Consider the following 17,770-nt stretch of genomic DNA (forward strand, 5'->3'; position numbering starts at 1 on the left):
AAGAATGAATAATCTCTAAAAAAAAAAATGCTGAAGAGTATCACCCCTTAGTAAAAATAAGAAAAGGATCCAGAGAAATTTAAAGAGACTGCTACCAAAATGAGAAAATAAGTATTAATTCTTAATCTATCTTTTCTTGAATGTTTGCATAAAAACATTAAACATCTGAATGACATACATAAGGGTGTTCACTGATTATATTTGTTTTGGAGATAACAGGGATAAGTTCATTAGTTTCATTAATTGTTTGTTTTTATGATGAGATAAATAATGTAGTATATGAAAAATGTTAAACCTACCAGAATTCAAATCCAGAACCTTCTTAATTAAAAAAAAAGTATATATATATATATATATATATATATAATACTTTTTCAGCCTCCACAAAGTACAGAATTAGAGAACACTCTTACCTTTACTTTTTTATGTTCAAAATATTTTCGGGTGTTAGCCCATCTTCAGTGATATTTTTAATAATTCTTCATCTGTTTACATTTACACATTAAATTTTATCTTTTTACTTTTATTTCATGAAAATTGTCATTAATTTTTTTAAAATTTTATTAATGACAGTTTTTACAAAATAAAAGTAAAAAGATAAAATTTAATCTGTAAATGTAAATAGATGAAGAATTATAAAAAAATATCGCTGAAGATGGGCTTAGGCCCAAAAACGTTTTGAACATAAAAAAGTAAAGTTAAGAGTGTTCTCTAATTATGTACTTTGCAGAGGCTGAAAAAATATTATATTATTTAATGTACAGAAGGAAAAAATGGACTATAAAAAATTTAATCCAAATAAATTAATAAATAAAAATATATGTATATATATATATGTGTATGTTCATTGTTTTTGGTGATAATGTAATTGTTTATTCCAGTAGTAATATGGAAAAACTTTAGAGACACCAGAGGAAATTCCTCTTATAAATAAAAACAGAATCATCAAAATCAATCCATTTGGTGAAGAGTAAGGCTTAAACTTATAGTAAAAAAAAAGAAAAACATACAGATCAAATTAAGAAACTTTGAGAACTGCATTTTTTGAAGTCTCAAAAATTACTGTTTGCTCTACATACACATTGCATATACTTGCTTTAGATTTAATTTTAGTAAAAATAATTTTTTTTTTACTGTTGTTTTCTTTTAAAAGGGTTGATTAACTTACTGCTTCTTAATCACTCACCTTATTACCTTACTACTGTACTTCATTAAGCTTCTTTTAGTTGTTTTACATAGACACTGATTGTCTCAGCTCGGTTAGCTAATATATTTATATGTTATTTATTACACATTACGAAATATGTTTTATTTATTTTAATAACAATTTAATAATGAGGTGGATAAAACTGATATGTTTGTTTAGTGCTAATAACATTTGTCTGAATTAAATCAGACAATGTCTGCCCAAGGAAATAATGTTCTAGATTCTTTTTTGCTGAATGTGTTATTTCCCTAGACAGGTAGTATATCTAGCTAACCCAAGTGATGGAAAACAGCTTTTGTTAATTATTTTATAGGTTATGTTGGTTTTAAAAATATCAATGAATATTACTGTGATTGAAAAATGAAAAAACATGAAAGATTAAATAGTTGTACAAGAAGAATGATATTATAATCATGTATTATAAAGCAAACGGAGATAAACATTCACACCCATTTACAAATGAAAGAAATTATAGCAGAAAGTATGAATTACATGAAATATTTGGTTGCCAAAAAAGAAGAGTGTAAACATAATTTAAATTATGTTGTAGAGTTGAAGATTCTTTTAATATTACTGCATAAAGTCATTAGGTAGATTGATTGCCATGTTAAAATGATTTCTTTAATAAAAAAATTAACAATACCTTATTACTTGTATTGCAGTAGAAAGTTTTGCATTAGTTATAATGGGCAGTAACAAAAGCGATCAAAAAGATGCTGGTTTGCTTGTAAAACAAATGTTAAAGTCAGATTTAACTTATTTTCAATCTTGTACAAGTGGTGGGCCTGAGCCTCTAGTATTAGGAAACCAGATTTCTATACCTTAGGCTCCTTAAATAAAAAAAATCTAAAAAATGACATTTGAATTAGTTAATACTTCAAATACCTAAATTCAGATGCTACATAATAGCAGAAACTATTTATTTCAATAGCCCATAAGAAATTAGAATCTGGATTAGCCTAATTAGCTAATTAATCAAGCTTACTTGGTAAGCTAGGTTAGCTTAATTAGACTGTGCAACACTTCAGTAACACCGCTTGGGTTAGCATGTTACTCTTAATAAAAAACAATTTTCCTCCACTTTCTCATTAATTTTGCTTCTGTTTAATACTTTATAAGTACATGAATTTGTATACTTTAGAATGAAATCTCAGACTGGGGCTTTGCTACTCATACAATGAAAAATAGTCATTTCATTTTCCTTTGTACTTCTGGTACAAATATATTTTTATTTATTTTTCAATATCTTTTGACTTACATATTGTTTTAAATAAGTTTCTAGCTGGATGATTTCTTTCATTTCTTAAAAAATGGTTTTAGATGTTAAATTGTTTAACTTGTGTTTTATCAAAATCATAGATACAAATAATTTTCATTTTTGTTTTGAAATGAAATTGTTTTAAACAGTTTAATTACATGGGTTACCTCTTTACAAAGATGGCCAACTACATTTTTTTAAATTCAGGTTATGCTAAATTACATACAGAATTTGAATATAAAGTCTGTATCAAAAATGGGCAGGATAGAGTTGTATTAGCATTTGAAAATCGATAGTTACAAAAATGAGCAACTCTAAAGTTGTTTTGTGATTGACTGGCCATATTTCCCAAGAAACCAATCATATTGCTTGAGTAAAGTAGGAGTAGAATGCAATGAGAGCAAGAGTTTATTATCTCCCTACTAATTGCAGAGCCTGGAAAATGTCCCTTGCTGCTGTGTTTGTTTATTGGGTATGTCATTTATTTAGTGGTAGTTATGAATTTTTCTATTTTATTTATGGATGGAGTTTGTATTTGCATTCTGGTCCTTTAGAACAATTAGAAATAATTGACTGGAGTAGATCATGGGAGACTAGGCACATATGAGCTTCATGCTCCCGGCATGATTCCCCTTCAGTTCGTCCCTTGAAATCCTTTCGACCTAACAGGAATACGCCTTCCGGGGGCCCTAGTGTTTGGAGGAAGCAATGTGCTCTCCTTTCTGGAGGGAGTCACATGAACTGGCTGGGGCCATAATTGTAAGAATTAGGTAAAGAGGATGGTGGGTGATAAATGAGGTGAAGTTGAAGTTTGTAGTCTTCCTTCACTGGGGGCTGTCTTCACTGCTGTGTCGGGATTCCTCTTCATGTTAGCAGGCCGATTTTCATTCTTCTCTTCTTCTGTAGCCTGCCTTTCCATAAACCAGCAGTAAATAATTTACAAACCGTTAACCTTGAGTAGTCCCATGGCCCAGAAAGGGCAGGCCTCTCTTGTCAGGTGGCTGCTGGGCTTTTGCTGACCGCTGACGATCTTCTTCTTCTTCTTTCTTCTTGGATTAGGAAATGGGATTTTTGGGTGTCTTACAATTTTGTATCGAAAATTTTTGTGTTCACGTGTGTTGGGGAAAATTGATTAAATTGTTTTATTTGATCAAGTGAAGATTTCTTTGAGAAAAATTTAATTTTAAAATCATCCAGATAAATATGTGTCCAGGAAGGGTTTGGGGAATTGGTTAAGTCATGTGACTGCTATAAGTGCTCATGATAACTGCTAGTTTTTGTTACTGTATTTCTGCTGTTAAGATTGTGTTTTGCTAAAAAGCTGTTAAAAAGTAGCTAATTGAATTTAAAAAAAATAATAGCGTTAATAAAAGATAGAGATAAACATTGAAAAGACATCTGAAAGCAGAAAAAGAGCCAAGAGATATCTGAAAGCAGAAAAAGAGCCATCAACTTGGATCAAAGTAGTTTTCAGTAATTTTTTATGTTATATTAATAAATTATAATTTCTTTGGTAAAAAAATGTGTTTTTATTGCTTATACCTGTAAAATAATATTAATGACAATTTTAAACTATAATTTTACCCATTTAATATACATTGTCTGACGGAATATTTTAGTTACAAAAACAGTCAACTCTACATCTTAATTAAAAAGAAAAAAAAGCCAACTCCATATTTCAATCGTAATTTTTCTGCTCAGCTGTAAAAAATAAAATAAAAATATTTTGTAGATTGCTTTCTGAACTTGCCAGGAATATTAATTAAAAAATCAATTCTGTAGGAAGATAAAAATATGTAAAAATGTTTTTGGCCTCTCCTGAAAAATTTTAAGTTTGATATGTTTGTAACTAGGCTAGAAAAAAAATGGAAATTACAACCAGAACTTGTGCTCAAGGTCCTCTCTCTCTTATAAATAAAATCTGAACCTAGATCTTACTTTGTTTTAAAATTCTTATGTGACTGCTGGTTGACATATGTTAATGTTGCATATTTTTTTTGCTAGATTTGTCTTTGTAATACGTTATAAGTATGGGTGTGTAGTAATTAATGTACGCTAGTTATTTATTGTGTTGAATTCATTTTATTTTTCAGTTGATGTGAGTGTAAGAGTGATGTAGTGGGATAAAGCTCCTTGTTTTATTTACAAATACAGTTCAATTACAAGCTTACATTAAATTAGCTTTTTTTTTTTTTTTATAAAAGATGAATGATGTATTGGAAGATTGCATTGTAATTTGGTGTGTCATATATATATATTGAATATTCCTACATTTTGAAAGTATGCTTATTATTTATTTTGGATAAGTTTAGGTGCTGTGTTCTGCAGTAAACTGTAAATTTGAGTGTAATTTAATGCTTATTTAGAAGGGAAGTGTGGTGATGTGAGAATGCATAATATTGATCGTCTTGTGTTAATTTATCTAGCTGTGCCAGTTTATTTTTTTAATCTGTGCAACCATAATACAATAAAAATATGCAAATATACTACTTTTGTTTTTAAAAATACAAATTTATAACAAGGTGATGATAGTCTACCAGTGTTAAATTTAACAATGAATTATTTGGTATTATCCAGTTGCAGCTAACATCCTGGTTATTTGTTATATATATATATATATATATATATATATATATATATATATATATATATATATTTACTGAAATTAACCTTTTTAAGATTTATACTTCTGTACTGTTAAATTATATTTTAGAGTCTGTTAATATAAACCACCTGATACAGAATATTGAGATAAGACATATCTAAGCTTGATTTACCAAGAAAGTATTTTCACAGGATCTCGCATCCTCAGTCATGATTGAAATAATTTCAATCATGACTAATTTTTTCTTCTTTAACCTCCGGGATCACCGTTAGGTATTGCTTCAGAGGATGAGATGAATGACAAGTAGCATATGAAAATGCCATGCCTGACTGGGATTCAAACCTGGGACCTCCAGATGAAAGGTCAAGACGCTATCACTCGTGCCATGGAGGCCAGCAATTGAAATTATTTTAGTTACTAAATAGTTAACAAAGTAACTAAATTATTTCAATCATGACTGAGGATGCAGGATCCTATGAAAATACTTCTTGGTAAAATTAAAGTAAGGTATGTCTTATCTCAATATCATGTACTAGGTGGTTTATATTAATAACATTTAATATCCATATATATATATATATATATATATAATATATATATTTATTTATTCCAATATTTGGTTTCTTCTACAAATGCTTATGCAACCAAACTAAATCTTGTTGTAATACGTGGTCAACAAAGCTAGTTTTTTCTGCTGACAAAGTAGCAGACAATTCTGTATCTAGATTGTTTAAAAATAATGCTTCAGATTTAGAAAATTCTACCTCAAATTTCTTTCCTCTCCTTTTTTTAATATCTTTTCATTTTGTATTTTATCATTGAATCTAACTTTCAGCATCCTTCCATGAAACAATATTTCAAAGGTCCCTTCATATACTAATCCTTTTTGTTTTTACTACTTCTTGTTTTACTGTCATAAGTAATACATCTAGAGAAACATTTCCAAGAATTTCTTTCCAATTCCTTGGTACATTTGATATTAGCCAACATTTTTCTGCAAGAGAGCTCTGCTTATTTATGCCAGTCTGCTTTCCATTTACACCTGATTTTTGCCATTGTTTGTAATTTTAGTACCTGAATAATAACATTCTTATATATCCATCATTATGTTTAATTCCTAAAATTTATCTTTATTTCACTATTAATTTATTTTGAAACTTGATTTCTCTCTTAGCAATAAATCTAAGCCATTCAGAATTTCTTCTACCTCATTTTTTGTCTCTTCCAAAAGAACAATGTCATCAACAAATCTCAAAAATTTTATCCTTTCTTCTTGGTTAGTTACTCCACTCTTAAAGTCTTTCAATTTCTGTTTTGTTCCTATTAAATACAAGATAAAAAGACACTGGGGCAGACTCTATTCATGTCTTTCTTCTTTCTGAACAGGAAGTTCTTCAACATATACTTTTATTATTGCTACCTAATACTTATATATTTTGTAGATAAGTCCTCTTCTTTATCTGCATTTTAGTATAATTTTCCTGAAGCACTTAAGTTGACAATGACTGTTTTTACCATATCTATAAATTACTGTACATGGCTTTTACTTAAGTCTGCCTCTTAAAATTAGTCTGCTGAAGATCAGAATGTCTTCATTTGTATGATGCTCTTTCTGAAATCTAAGCAGTCTTCAACTAGTACACCTTCCACCAAACTTCCACCTGCTAACTGTTTGAGTAAGTATTTTTGTAATAAATTAACAGTGTGTTGTCATCCTTATCTGATTCGTGCTTATCATGCTTAGTACTTTGATATAATAACAATTATACTTTTTCTAAAATCAACGAGCAATTATTCAATCTCATAAACTCTGTATACTTTTCTACTTAGTTCTGCTTCTCCTAAATAAAGTTATAATTTTGATGTTATAAAATTATTCTTACTGTCTTATTTTTGTGTAAGATTTTGAAGTTTATCAAATTCTGATCTCAAAAAAATTAAATATACAACATTTATGATGTTTTAGATAGATATAAGTGAATGATGAAAAGTTTATTTACAAAATTATATTTTATTTAAAATATAGATAGGTTTAAAAAATGGGGACAAAATGAAAAACATTTTCAAAAAAATGCAAAGTCAAGGAAACTGTGTCTAAACAGAAATTAAAAAAGGAGTGCAGAGAAACAATTAACTACTGCAGAGCATGGGCTCTTTGAATTTAAGAATATATTTCTTTGTGGTTTAGTTTTTCTAATTAATTTTCATGAGTTTCAAATGAAATCAGGCTACATATAATCTTTCTCTAAAAATCCAGTACCTAACTACGATAATGATGCTGACAAACAAATATAAAATTCCTCTAATTGTTTAAGTAGACTGTAATGTTTTGTTAAAATAATCTGGAAAACTTACAAAAGGTTTATTAAAAGACTCTTAATAAAATAAAAAAATCTGATGTGGACACTGTATGACTTCCTTGTACGCCTATTAAATTACATATAAACAATTTTTAAAATGAAAAGTATATAACATTTTATTTTATTAATAAGTTTTGATATTTTTTCATATTTTTTTAATATTATTTAACGTAATTTTTTTTACCATCTGAGATTAATAATTATTAATAAAACAAAATATTTAAATTTAAAAAAAGAAGATTGTCTGATTCGAATTGATGGGCCCTTCCCCCTTGTAAAATTCAAATATTTCACTAATTAAAATTTTATTTGGTTATAACTCTGAAACCAATGAAAATAAGTACCACTTGATATATCAGTGAAAAGCTCTCAATGAGTGTTTATTACTGCAGTTAAGAAAAAGTCCAAAATCCAGATTTTTTTTTGGATTTTGGGCTTTTTTGGTTCAGTTGATTGCATTCAAAAGGGGATGTGCACAACTAGATTTTACAACAGTTCTAAATCCAAAATTTCAACATCTTAAGGTTAATAGTTTTTGAGTTATGCGAGATACATACATATGTACAGACGTCACCCCGAAACTAGTCAAAATGGATTCAGGGATGGTAAAAATGGATATTTGTGTTGAAATCTGAAAACCGAATTTTTTCGCGATCACAGTACTTCCTTTATTTTGTACAAGGAAGTAAAGATTATCGAAACTCATTATTTGGCGAAGAGAAAGACTTGAAAGAAATTATATACATGAATTAGGTAAACTACTTTACTAGTAGGTAAAAATTACGTTATTTTGTTTTGGATTAGTTGTAATTCAATTAAATACAAAATATTTGAATATGATTTCCATGTTAGTAAGTTAATATTGGATGAATGGTTTTTATTAAAAATATTACATTATTTGATTTTTTCAATATTTTAATTATGGCAGAATTATAACTGTTTAAAATATTTGTCATCATATTAAAGTAGGGTAGCTGTAATTGGTGTCAGCCTGCAATTGATATAAATAAATAATTTTGTTGTTTTATTAATATGTAAATAATACATGATTAATAACAGTGTACAAGTAGATAAGTCTATGGTCTTCATAAAGAGAATTATTGTTTTATTATAGTAGTATTATGTAGTAAAATTTAAAGACGTACGTCAAAACGCATGAATAGCAATTTTCAGTTGCGTCAAAACGCGTGAGTGCAGTTAGATTGTACTATTCAACAGCGCTAGGGAATAGCATTTCATATTTAAATATTTTCCCGGTTACTTATGCGCATGCGTTGACCAGCCTGGGACCTGTCGGAAATGGTCGGTTTGCTGTTGTCCCAGACATCCGCTTAGAGTTCGGTACGTTCGTTCTAAATGTCAGAAAGTAACTGGTCGATGTTTTGTGTTGTTGTTTCGCCGTTCTTCGGTAAATTTTTGTATTAAAAAATGGGTTTTTCTCAAATAATAACATTATTTAATGTTACTAGAATGTCTTGTTTTCTTAGTAGGCAGTGTAAAGTTTAAATATTCCTCGATAAAAGCTTGATTTCTGTTGAGCAGCGTATATGCTGGGCCCGTGGCTATCGGTGTATGTGTGTATCCTCGATAACCTATGAACTTGTGTAAGAAATGCAAGTTCCTCTATTTAAATCATTTCTTGTGTCGTGATGAAGCTGTGATGTTTTGATCGGAGGTTGTGTCAGAGGATTGTGTTCTTGTAACATGTCCGGTTCTAAGTCCGTTCCTTTAGCAGTCCAGCTGAAGACCGTTGAGGTCCCGAAATGTATGCAGGAAGGAGAAAAATTCATCAAGTGGGATGAGGTTCGTAAACACTGTTGCTTTCTTTTATCAGTATACGTGATATTCGTTAGATTCCTGCCCAAACCGCTGATAAGTAATTATGAAATTATTACTAAATTAACTCTTGTTTGTTGTGCGTGTTTACGCTATATGTTATGCAAGCCCTTTTTTATTTTTACTATTACATATATTTTTGTTTAATACTTTTAATTCATTTTACAATCTCAATTCTTATACATATTTAACCTATAAATATAGTTTTTCAATATCGGTATGGTGTTGATAAGCTCGAAATCCGTAAATTGTGGTTGAAAATATATTTTTTATACTAATGTAAATTACTTATTTAAACAAGGATTTCTTTATTGTTAATTGCTATAATGCTGGGAGTTAAACTAAATTTTATTTAAAATTATCAGGAAATATTTCTATATTTTGTCGAATATTAGATAGTTATAAAAATAATAACTAGCGCTAGATTTCATAACATAATGAATGTGTAATTCTATCGTTGCACATTACATGGACTGTTGTTTTGGTTTATTTTATGAATTATTTGATATAAAACAACTATAATTCCGGTTGGTGGATTTATTTTATTGACCTGCTGTTTCTGACTTCAGAAAATTACTTTTTCCTTATAGAAAAGAATTATAACAAATTTATGTTATCAATTTTTAAATTTGGTTGTTTTATGTATAAAATGGGTATAATTATGAAGTTCATTGTGTGTAGTGAAGATTTTAAATTGTCATGTACAGTACAGTTTATGATAGTAAGTAGTATTTGTAATATTAAATTGGCAAATATTGTAGGCAATATTAAGGCATTAAAAGTGTTTTCCTTGGCAAAAATATTATATAATTAAATCTGATGTTAATTTTTAATAATTATTTCTTTTCTTATTGGTTTTGTGGCTGTAGATGTTTTAGAATTATTCAGTCAGTCATTTCTAAACTTGCTAAACAACCAAAAAAACCTTTTTAAAAGTATAGTTAAACCAGTTTCATTGTAACTGCCTTTTTTGAGCTTTATGTATAGTGATTAGCTGTAATTTACTGCTCTTAAAGAGTTAAAACATTTAATATTTGTTAAAATTTGATATGTTTGGGAAAAGTATTAAAAATATATATATTTTTTTTAAGGTTTTTATTTCACTTTTTTATAGTACTTTTAATTATTGTGCATTTTTTTGCAGTAGTTTTTAAATTTTTTTACCAATATTTAAATTTGGTTTCATGTAGATTAGATAATACAGATTTAATTTTATAGGGTGTACTGTGTTTGTGATTGTTTTATTATGATTTATAGTGGGTTTACTTTAAATGTAGAGTGGTTATTAAGAGTGTTAATTAAAGCTGTCTTTTCATTTTTTGTTGTTTGTTTAAAGTACCCTTTTAAAAGTTGAGTATTTGCTCTTATTGTACCTGTATCTTAAGAATTAACATTGGAGTATACTGTGTCAGTAAAATTTATTTATTTTTTACTGATATTTTGTACATACATTATGAATCATATTTTTTTTATTGCCATCTTTATTTATTTTTTCAAAATGTACTTATAAAAACATAAATTATTGATCAATTATTGTAGTTAATAATTTATATAAAAAAGTAATACACACCATTAATCTTTTAGATGCTTTTCATCAAGATTTTTTTTAATCTGACAACAGTTAAACATTTGCTACACTTAAAAAGAGTTTTCTAGATGTGAACTTTATTGTAGTTTATTCCCTGAAAATGTTTTTATAAATGACATTTTTTAAATTATAATTCATTATTGTGAATAAATATAATTAAACATTTTTTATATATATATATTTTTAAATTGTATTTCTTGACATTAGTGAATTATACTTTTTGGTACCAGAAATATATAGATGTTAATGAAAGTATGATTTTAACTTACAGACCTATCTTTTATTAAAATCTTGCAGCTGTTGAATAGATTATTCCTCCTTATATTTAACATTTTCCAAAAATGAGGTGTTGGCTGTTATCTAAAAAAAACCATTTGAGATGAATCATTTGATATGATGCTAGTAGAGTTTTTAAACTATATTGTGTTAGATATTATATACAAACAATATATATCAGTTTCTAATACTTATAGTTGTTGCAAAAGTTTTTCTTATAATGGTTTATTTCTACATTTTTACTGTTAATAATGTAGTCAGTTTTTCTGTTGCCAGTTATACTGCCCTGTTACATTATTATCTTTTTATCTTTGTGTTATTTTTTTTTGTGTGGACTAGGCAAAAATACTAAATAAAAGCACAGCTAAGCCTGCAGAAACTAATTGCACAGACTAAGTAAAATATTTTTAACTGCTCATTAGTTATATTCTTTAGTCTGGAGATATTTTTGAGCAATTTATTCCACAGATATAATTTCCATTATTCTTTTCGTCAGCTACTCTTCTCAGGTACCTTACTTCCAGTACCTTTAATCATCCTGGTTGAGGATATTTCTGATCAATGGAATGTGTTATTCTAAAGTAACCTTCAACTAATTAATTTTTTGTTTCTAATGAGGTATAATGTTTCAATTTTTTCAATCATATTTTGTCAGTTTTTTCTTCAGCTGTTTCTTGTGTGGTGTTTTTTTATTATTCTTTTATCTATTTCTTGTGCTGAGATATTGTCCTTATTCTCTTACCATAAGACTTTCTGTTACCATAGCCAAAAAGCAGTTGTGTCTATAAGTAAACTAAGATCACCTTCAGTAGATGAGCAATTTTAATTTTTGTTTGCTACTTGAGCTATAACGTCTATGGTTGTGGGCCCTTATAAATATAAAAAAAAATATTTATATAAATAATAAAATCATATCTGTTCTCTGTAGAATATTTTTTCCAGTCATTCATTTTTCTTAATTGTTTACTTGCATTATTCCTGGAAATATCATTTATAGAATCGGGTATCAAGTATAAAATGCCAGTGGGTTTAAATTAAAAAAGCCCATTAAATTAAAAAAAAAAAAAATTGTGCACATTTTCAGTTCATGTCATATGGTGGAATTTATTTGTGGCTAATGGCCTTATTGTTATATGCCTTATGGATGCGCATATGTATGAATGCCGTAGCAGTTTTATCGGCAACATGATACTAACCGATAACAAAATCAGCATACTATTTCCAAAAAAAAGTGAATCTCATATGAGGCTTACCCTGGAAAGGTTTACTCTGAAATTATTATTTTTTTATTGCCTCCTTCTTATATTGAGGATATTGTTGTGCCATGTCCATCAAAATGCAGGTAGTATTCAGTACTGCTTGTGACACTTTCACTTTGCTCACCTATAGCTATGTTATGAACATTATCAGAGAAAGCATCTCTGATTTGTGCTATTTTTAATTCAATGCTTTACACATATGGTAGCCTTGGTGGGAAAGGTAGTGATGTAAAGCAACCGATTAATGCACTTTGTTCTCCGGAAAACAATCCACTTATTAGAGGGAATTTAATATAACAGCAGTTATGGTGAAATTATAAAATATTTCTGTTATGGCAATTCATAATGGTGATTTGCTCTTCTCAGGTACCTTACTTACAGTACCTTTAATCATTCCAGTTGAGGATATTTCTGATCAATGGAATGTGTTATTCTAAAGTGAACCTTGAACTAATTAATTTTTTGATTCTAATGAGGTATAATGTTATTAATTTTTTCTGTCGTATTTCATTTTTGGTCTTATTATTATTAACATTAATTTTTTTTTTAATGTAAGTGGTTTTTGTTCATGAAAATTTGTGTAGGGTCAGAGCATTTCACTTTCAATTCTTACTTAAGGTTAAATATGTAGTACTAAAATAAACAGTTTGTTCTATCTGTTTATTTGTATAATTTGAATTCATAATTTCTATTTTATTAAATATTTAATACTTCCAGTTCTGTAAGAAATTCATGTATTAATTCTCTTATAAACTAATTGTATAAATCTGATAGCCGGTCTAGCTTGCAGTGGTATAACCGATGAGAAAGTGGAAGGTTATGCTTATCGTATTGCTTGTGCCTGTCATTAGCTTAGAAATGACGAGGTAATCTGTTCCTCATCCCCTGTGAGTTCAAGGTTAGCTCTGTGTGGTAAATTTATTTGAATACATTTGTTGGTCCTCTGATTTCTTTTTTCCTTCATTTTCTATCATTAGTAGGGTTGTTGTATGTGCATCAATAATGTAGTAGGCAATTTTCATTAGGTGAGAGACTGTTGTAGCACTTTGCATATTAAAAGGAGATCAGAGGAAAAAGATAGCAAGTTGTAACTGTGCAGTAGTTTCACTGAATAGACTCATTAGTGAAATGAGATGCTGTGTATATTTTTATTATTATTTTTTTTTTATAAATAGGAATTCAATTTATTGTGATTGTTGTCAGTTTATTTATTATATATTGTCAGTTCCTCAGATAATTTAAACTGCTGTATTTTTCATTCAGTTATGAATATTATTACATGTCGTATATAAATTACAAGTTTATATAATTACATTATATAAATTACAAGTCTTATATAAATTATAACTGATTTTATTTGATTTGGTTTAAAAATATGTTCCTGTTAACCATTAGAAGCATGTATTTTACCTAGACTGCAATGGGTTAATGGGAAGTTGTGCGTGCATTTTACCTAGACAACAATTCCCTTTTTGTACAAAAAAATTGTTTTTAATTTTGTAGATTTTCATGTTTGGAGTCACTTTATATCTGTTCCAGTAAATCAACTATAAATATTTTTTTTCTAGTATTCAAGGAAAAAGGCATGAATTTTATTTTAAATAGATTTTGTGAAATAAGTTGATCTCTCAATGTTATGAAAGTTGGGAAACTTAATTAAAAATCTGAAAGCTTTTTTTGTGTATTTAGCTATTAAATTATTTTTATTTTTGTTACAGCAAATAATTATTACTTCAGACCAAAAAAAGTTTTTGTTTTTTGTGCAGTTCTGCCAGTTTAAAAATACTAACATTAGATTATTGAATTTTTTGTGCTTGCTTAGCTTTGCATCTAAGGAGTAGTTTAACCTACAGCTATGAAATTTGGTGTTTTGCCCTATATTATTTGTAATGTGTTCATTCTGTTACATTTTATAAAAAATTGTGGGATATGTTGCAGATTCTATAACTTAAAAGGGGATTGGATTTCATAAAAATGTTAATTTTCAACTGTTTTAATCTGTTGACAGTACTTATATTTTCAGAGTGAGACTTTATATTGAAAGATTATCCGGTTTAAAAATTAGAAAAAGAAGTCCGGGGAGAAAAATGTTCTATTATCAGAAATGCGGTGATTGATTATACACACAACTAAAAGTTGAAATTTTCTTAATATTTTACTTTTTTATCCTTTGTTTTGGGTGTAACTATAATGGTGATTGACATGATTCAGCGCCGCTTTCGAAAATGCCATTCCAATCCTAAGAATAACAATAACCCCACGTCAGGATTACCGAGAGGTGTAAGGGAAGGAAGCGGTTTCCTGTCGCCGTGTTCACGAAACCGAATATACTTTTGCGTATCAGTATAGCAAGTCCGATGTGATACCCGTAATTATGTTTACCACATAATAGCTATTTAATGATCACGGTTACTTTCAGAGAAACATCCGTATTATTACCGCTTGTATATTAGATGCATCTTTACAACGTACCTCAGTTATGAGAAAGGCGGGTACAAGTAGTGCAAAGCCATAAATCGTTGTACCCTCTTCTGTGGGAAACGATGCATAATACACTTCTCCACACTCGGTCGGGGAGGTTTTTTCCCGTCTGATCAAAATGTTTTTTTTTTCTAAATAAATTTTCAGGGTGGATACGGTTTTAAAACCAATTAAAGGATCAATAATAACAAATCGCGACTTTAAAAAAAAATAGGAGTTCTCTAGTATTTTAACCTTCCATTGCTTTAACGTTCGACTTGAAATTTTTAATATTTTCTAAAGAGGCGTTCTTTAACAGCGTGGAATTAGTTTTTATCCTTATCGCATTGATAGAGAATGATCTTTAACACTTTTAAAAGTAATTTTTTGTGCAAAAAAGCTTGAAATAAATATAGTTATTTGAGGTGTCATTTTATTTTCATTTTTTTTAATTTGCATAATTTCTTCATTCTTCGACCAATTTTCGTATATCGGATTTTTGTATCCTCTGTAGGGAAGAAAGAAAATTAAAAAAAAAAACATTCATCAAAATCGGTGGAACAGTTTTTTGCGTGATTAAGTAACAAACAAACAAAATTCCAGAATTATATATTAGTACGAGTACGATATGATAAGTTAATAGTTTGTAGAAATTTTATTTATATAATTATATTTTTGTAAAATTGATTTTTAGTCTCAGATATGCTTTTACATTAAATGTAATAGGGAAGATTAATTAAATCAGATGGGTGAAATGGTAAGTGATAAATAACAATGAAATTTACTAGATTTTTAAAAATATTTCTCTGTAATAAATGAAGATATCAACTTGATTCTTGGTGTGTGTAATCTTCACGTGAATATCTAAAAACCGATTTCTAGATTTTTCGAAATTCGACCTCGAAAGGGATGAAGAAAGGTAAAAACAAATTTAGTAATGATTGAAGATTTTCCGCATTTCCGACTATACTTAATGACATATTCACTAGATTTGCACTTGCAAATACTCTTCAAATAAATACCTAAAATCCATTTTCGGTTTTTTCACGAATTTCGATTTTTAAGAGGTGCGACGGCGTTCGGCGATGCGGCTTAACCGACACTGCCACTGTTACTGAATGTTCGACGCGACTGGCTGCTCTTGCCTCCAGTTGCATAAAATAAACATAAACATAAACAATTGCGTTTCGGATTACTTGCGCAATGGGAAACGCAAGTAATCGTATAGCGCGGTTGAAACCGCGACGGCTATGCTAATTTACTATATATAATTTAAAAATTTTGTAGTATATTATAAGAAAACCGATTCCCACTTACTCTTGATACTGAAATGCAATTTTTAACGTTTAAACACTCAGACCTAGCACAAAATTCTTAGTAATTATTATGTTTCTTGTACTGAGGTTATTAATTGCAATTTTTCTCTTCTCTAAACAATGATCCTGAAAAAGGAAAAAGACTTTCGTTATCGATGAAGAAATTTGACGATTAAGCATTTTTTAATTATTTTATAGTACCGTTGATTACAACTGGTTTTTTTTTTAAAAACTTTAGTCGTTTCTCTTTTAAATCTATGAGCAAAAATCAGTAATTAACTTTTTCCAACTATCGGTGTTAAAGGCTTTCAACATTTTCCGATTGTAATCACGATTTATAAGTACAATAAAACTGATACCTGAATTGGAGATCAAGAGTGGAATATAATTTTAATTCTTGTTGGAAATGAAGGCCAACGTGGCATATCAGCAACTTGTTGGTCTTGTTTTAACTTACTTGAAAAATTCAAGAGTCGCCGTTCATGGTACGACTGGTATCAGTAAATTATCATCAACAATGTAACAGATACTCCTCTACCAGTCACGGCTCCCCTTTTGTTTTGACGTAGTTAAGTAGCTATTGTGCAATGGCAGTCTCTTCAGAAAAGATGGGATAGAAAATAAAAAGGGTGGGTGGTAATCAACCCTTAACTAGAGCAGCTCAAGCCTCTGGAGAAAGTTTATTGTTTTGCCTTAGATCAGAATCGGTGGTTAATGCAGTAAATCTTAATACTGTTGATTTTTTTTTCTTTTCTTTTTCATTTGATATTGTTTTTTTACTTTTCTTTCTATTATATCATTGAAGTTGTCCTAATCGAGGCTAGTTGACCAGAGAGAGATTACCGCAAAATTTATTTTGAATCGATTGAATAAATACTGCTATTGAAATGGTTTTTATAAAGTCTTGTTTTTATAAAAAAATAACCGCCGTTCGGTTACTAAAGCCAATGAATTTTCAAGTTACAAAAATGAGATGTCAGATTTTTATTTGACGATCATAAATGTGAAACTTGTAGACTGATATTTGATAAAACCTTTGTGTTTATGAATGTCCAGTTTTGTTAAAAAGAATAGGAATTTAATCTTGTAGAATAACTAACCATACGCTTCTGTCAGATCAGATAACAGAGCTGTTTTCATATAATCCGATGCAATACTTCGGCTTACGGGAAAGGACGTTACGGTTCTGTTGTCATTTTTAATAAATTTCCGAATCGTTTAATCTGTTTATTTATAATAGAAAAATGTGCAAAAAGACCCACACCGTATTCGAAATCACGATATTTGTTCGATATGTCTACCGTCGAATTCCAGACAAATCTATAGGCGGATTTCAGGTTGTTAACACACTGCGGCCGTGATATCTACAGCATAGCATTCGTTCTTCAATCCTGATGCGAATACCGCATCGCGAATCTTCACACTGCCGTGCCTTCAGATACACCCGAAATGAAAAGTCTACTGAATTCATATCCAGTGACCGTGGAGCCCATTCAACAGGCCCTCTTCGACCGATCCAGCGTTGAGGAAAGGTTTCATCCGGCCAGAGTATCACAACGTTCGTTTACTGTGGTGGGCTTCGTATTGAATGAACCGTTAATGACG

The 17,770-nt window shown here is 29.1% G+C and overlaps 1 protein-coding gene across 2 annotated transcripts in view; it reads left to right on the top strand.

The window, feature by feature from the left end:
• Positions 1–8,780: 8,780 nt before the first annotated feature.
• The window catches only part of Plc21C (Phospholipase C at 21C), a 275,613-nt gene continuing 266,623 nt past the window's right edge, over positions 8,781–17,770 (top strand). For both annotated transcript variants that reach the window (XM_075369551.1, XM_075369552.1), the window contains exon 1: positions 8,781–9,233. In XM_075369551.1, coding sequence (XP_075225666.1) covers positions 9,135–9,233 — 99 coding nt within the window. In that variant the 5' untranslated portion in view covers positions 8,781–9,134. The remainder of the gene's footprint in view (positions 9,234–17,770) is intronic.

Source organism: Lycorma delicatula, chromosome 6 (genome assembly GCF_047948215.1).
Source record: "Lycorma delicatula isolate Av1 chromosome 6, ASM4794821v1, whole genome shotgun sequence".
In the NCBI taxonomy this organism is placed as follows: Eukaryota; Metazoa; Arthropoda; class Insecta; order Hemiptera; family Fulgoridae; genus Lycorma; species Lycorma delicatula.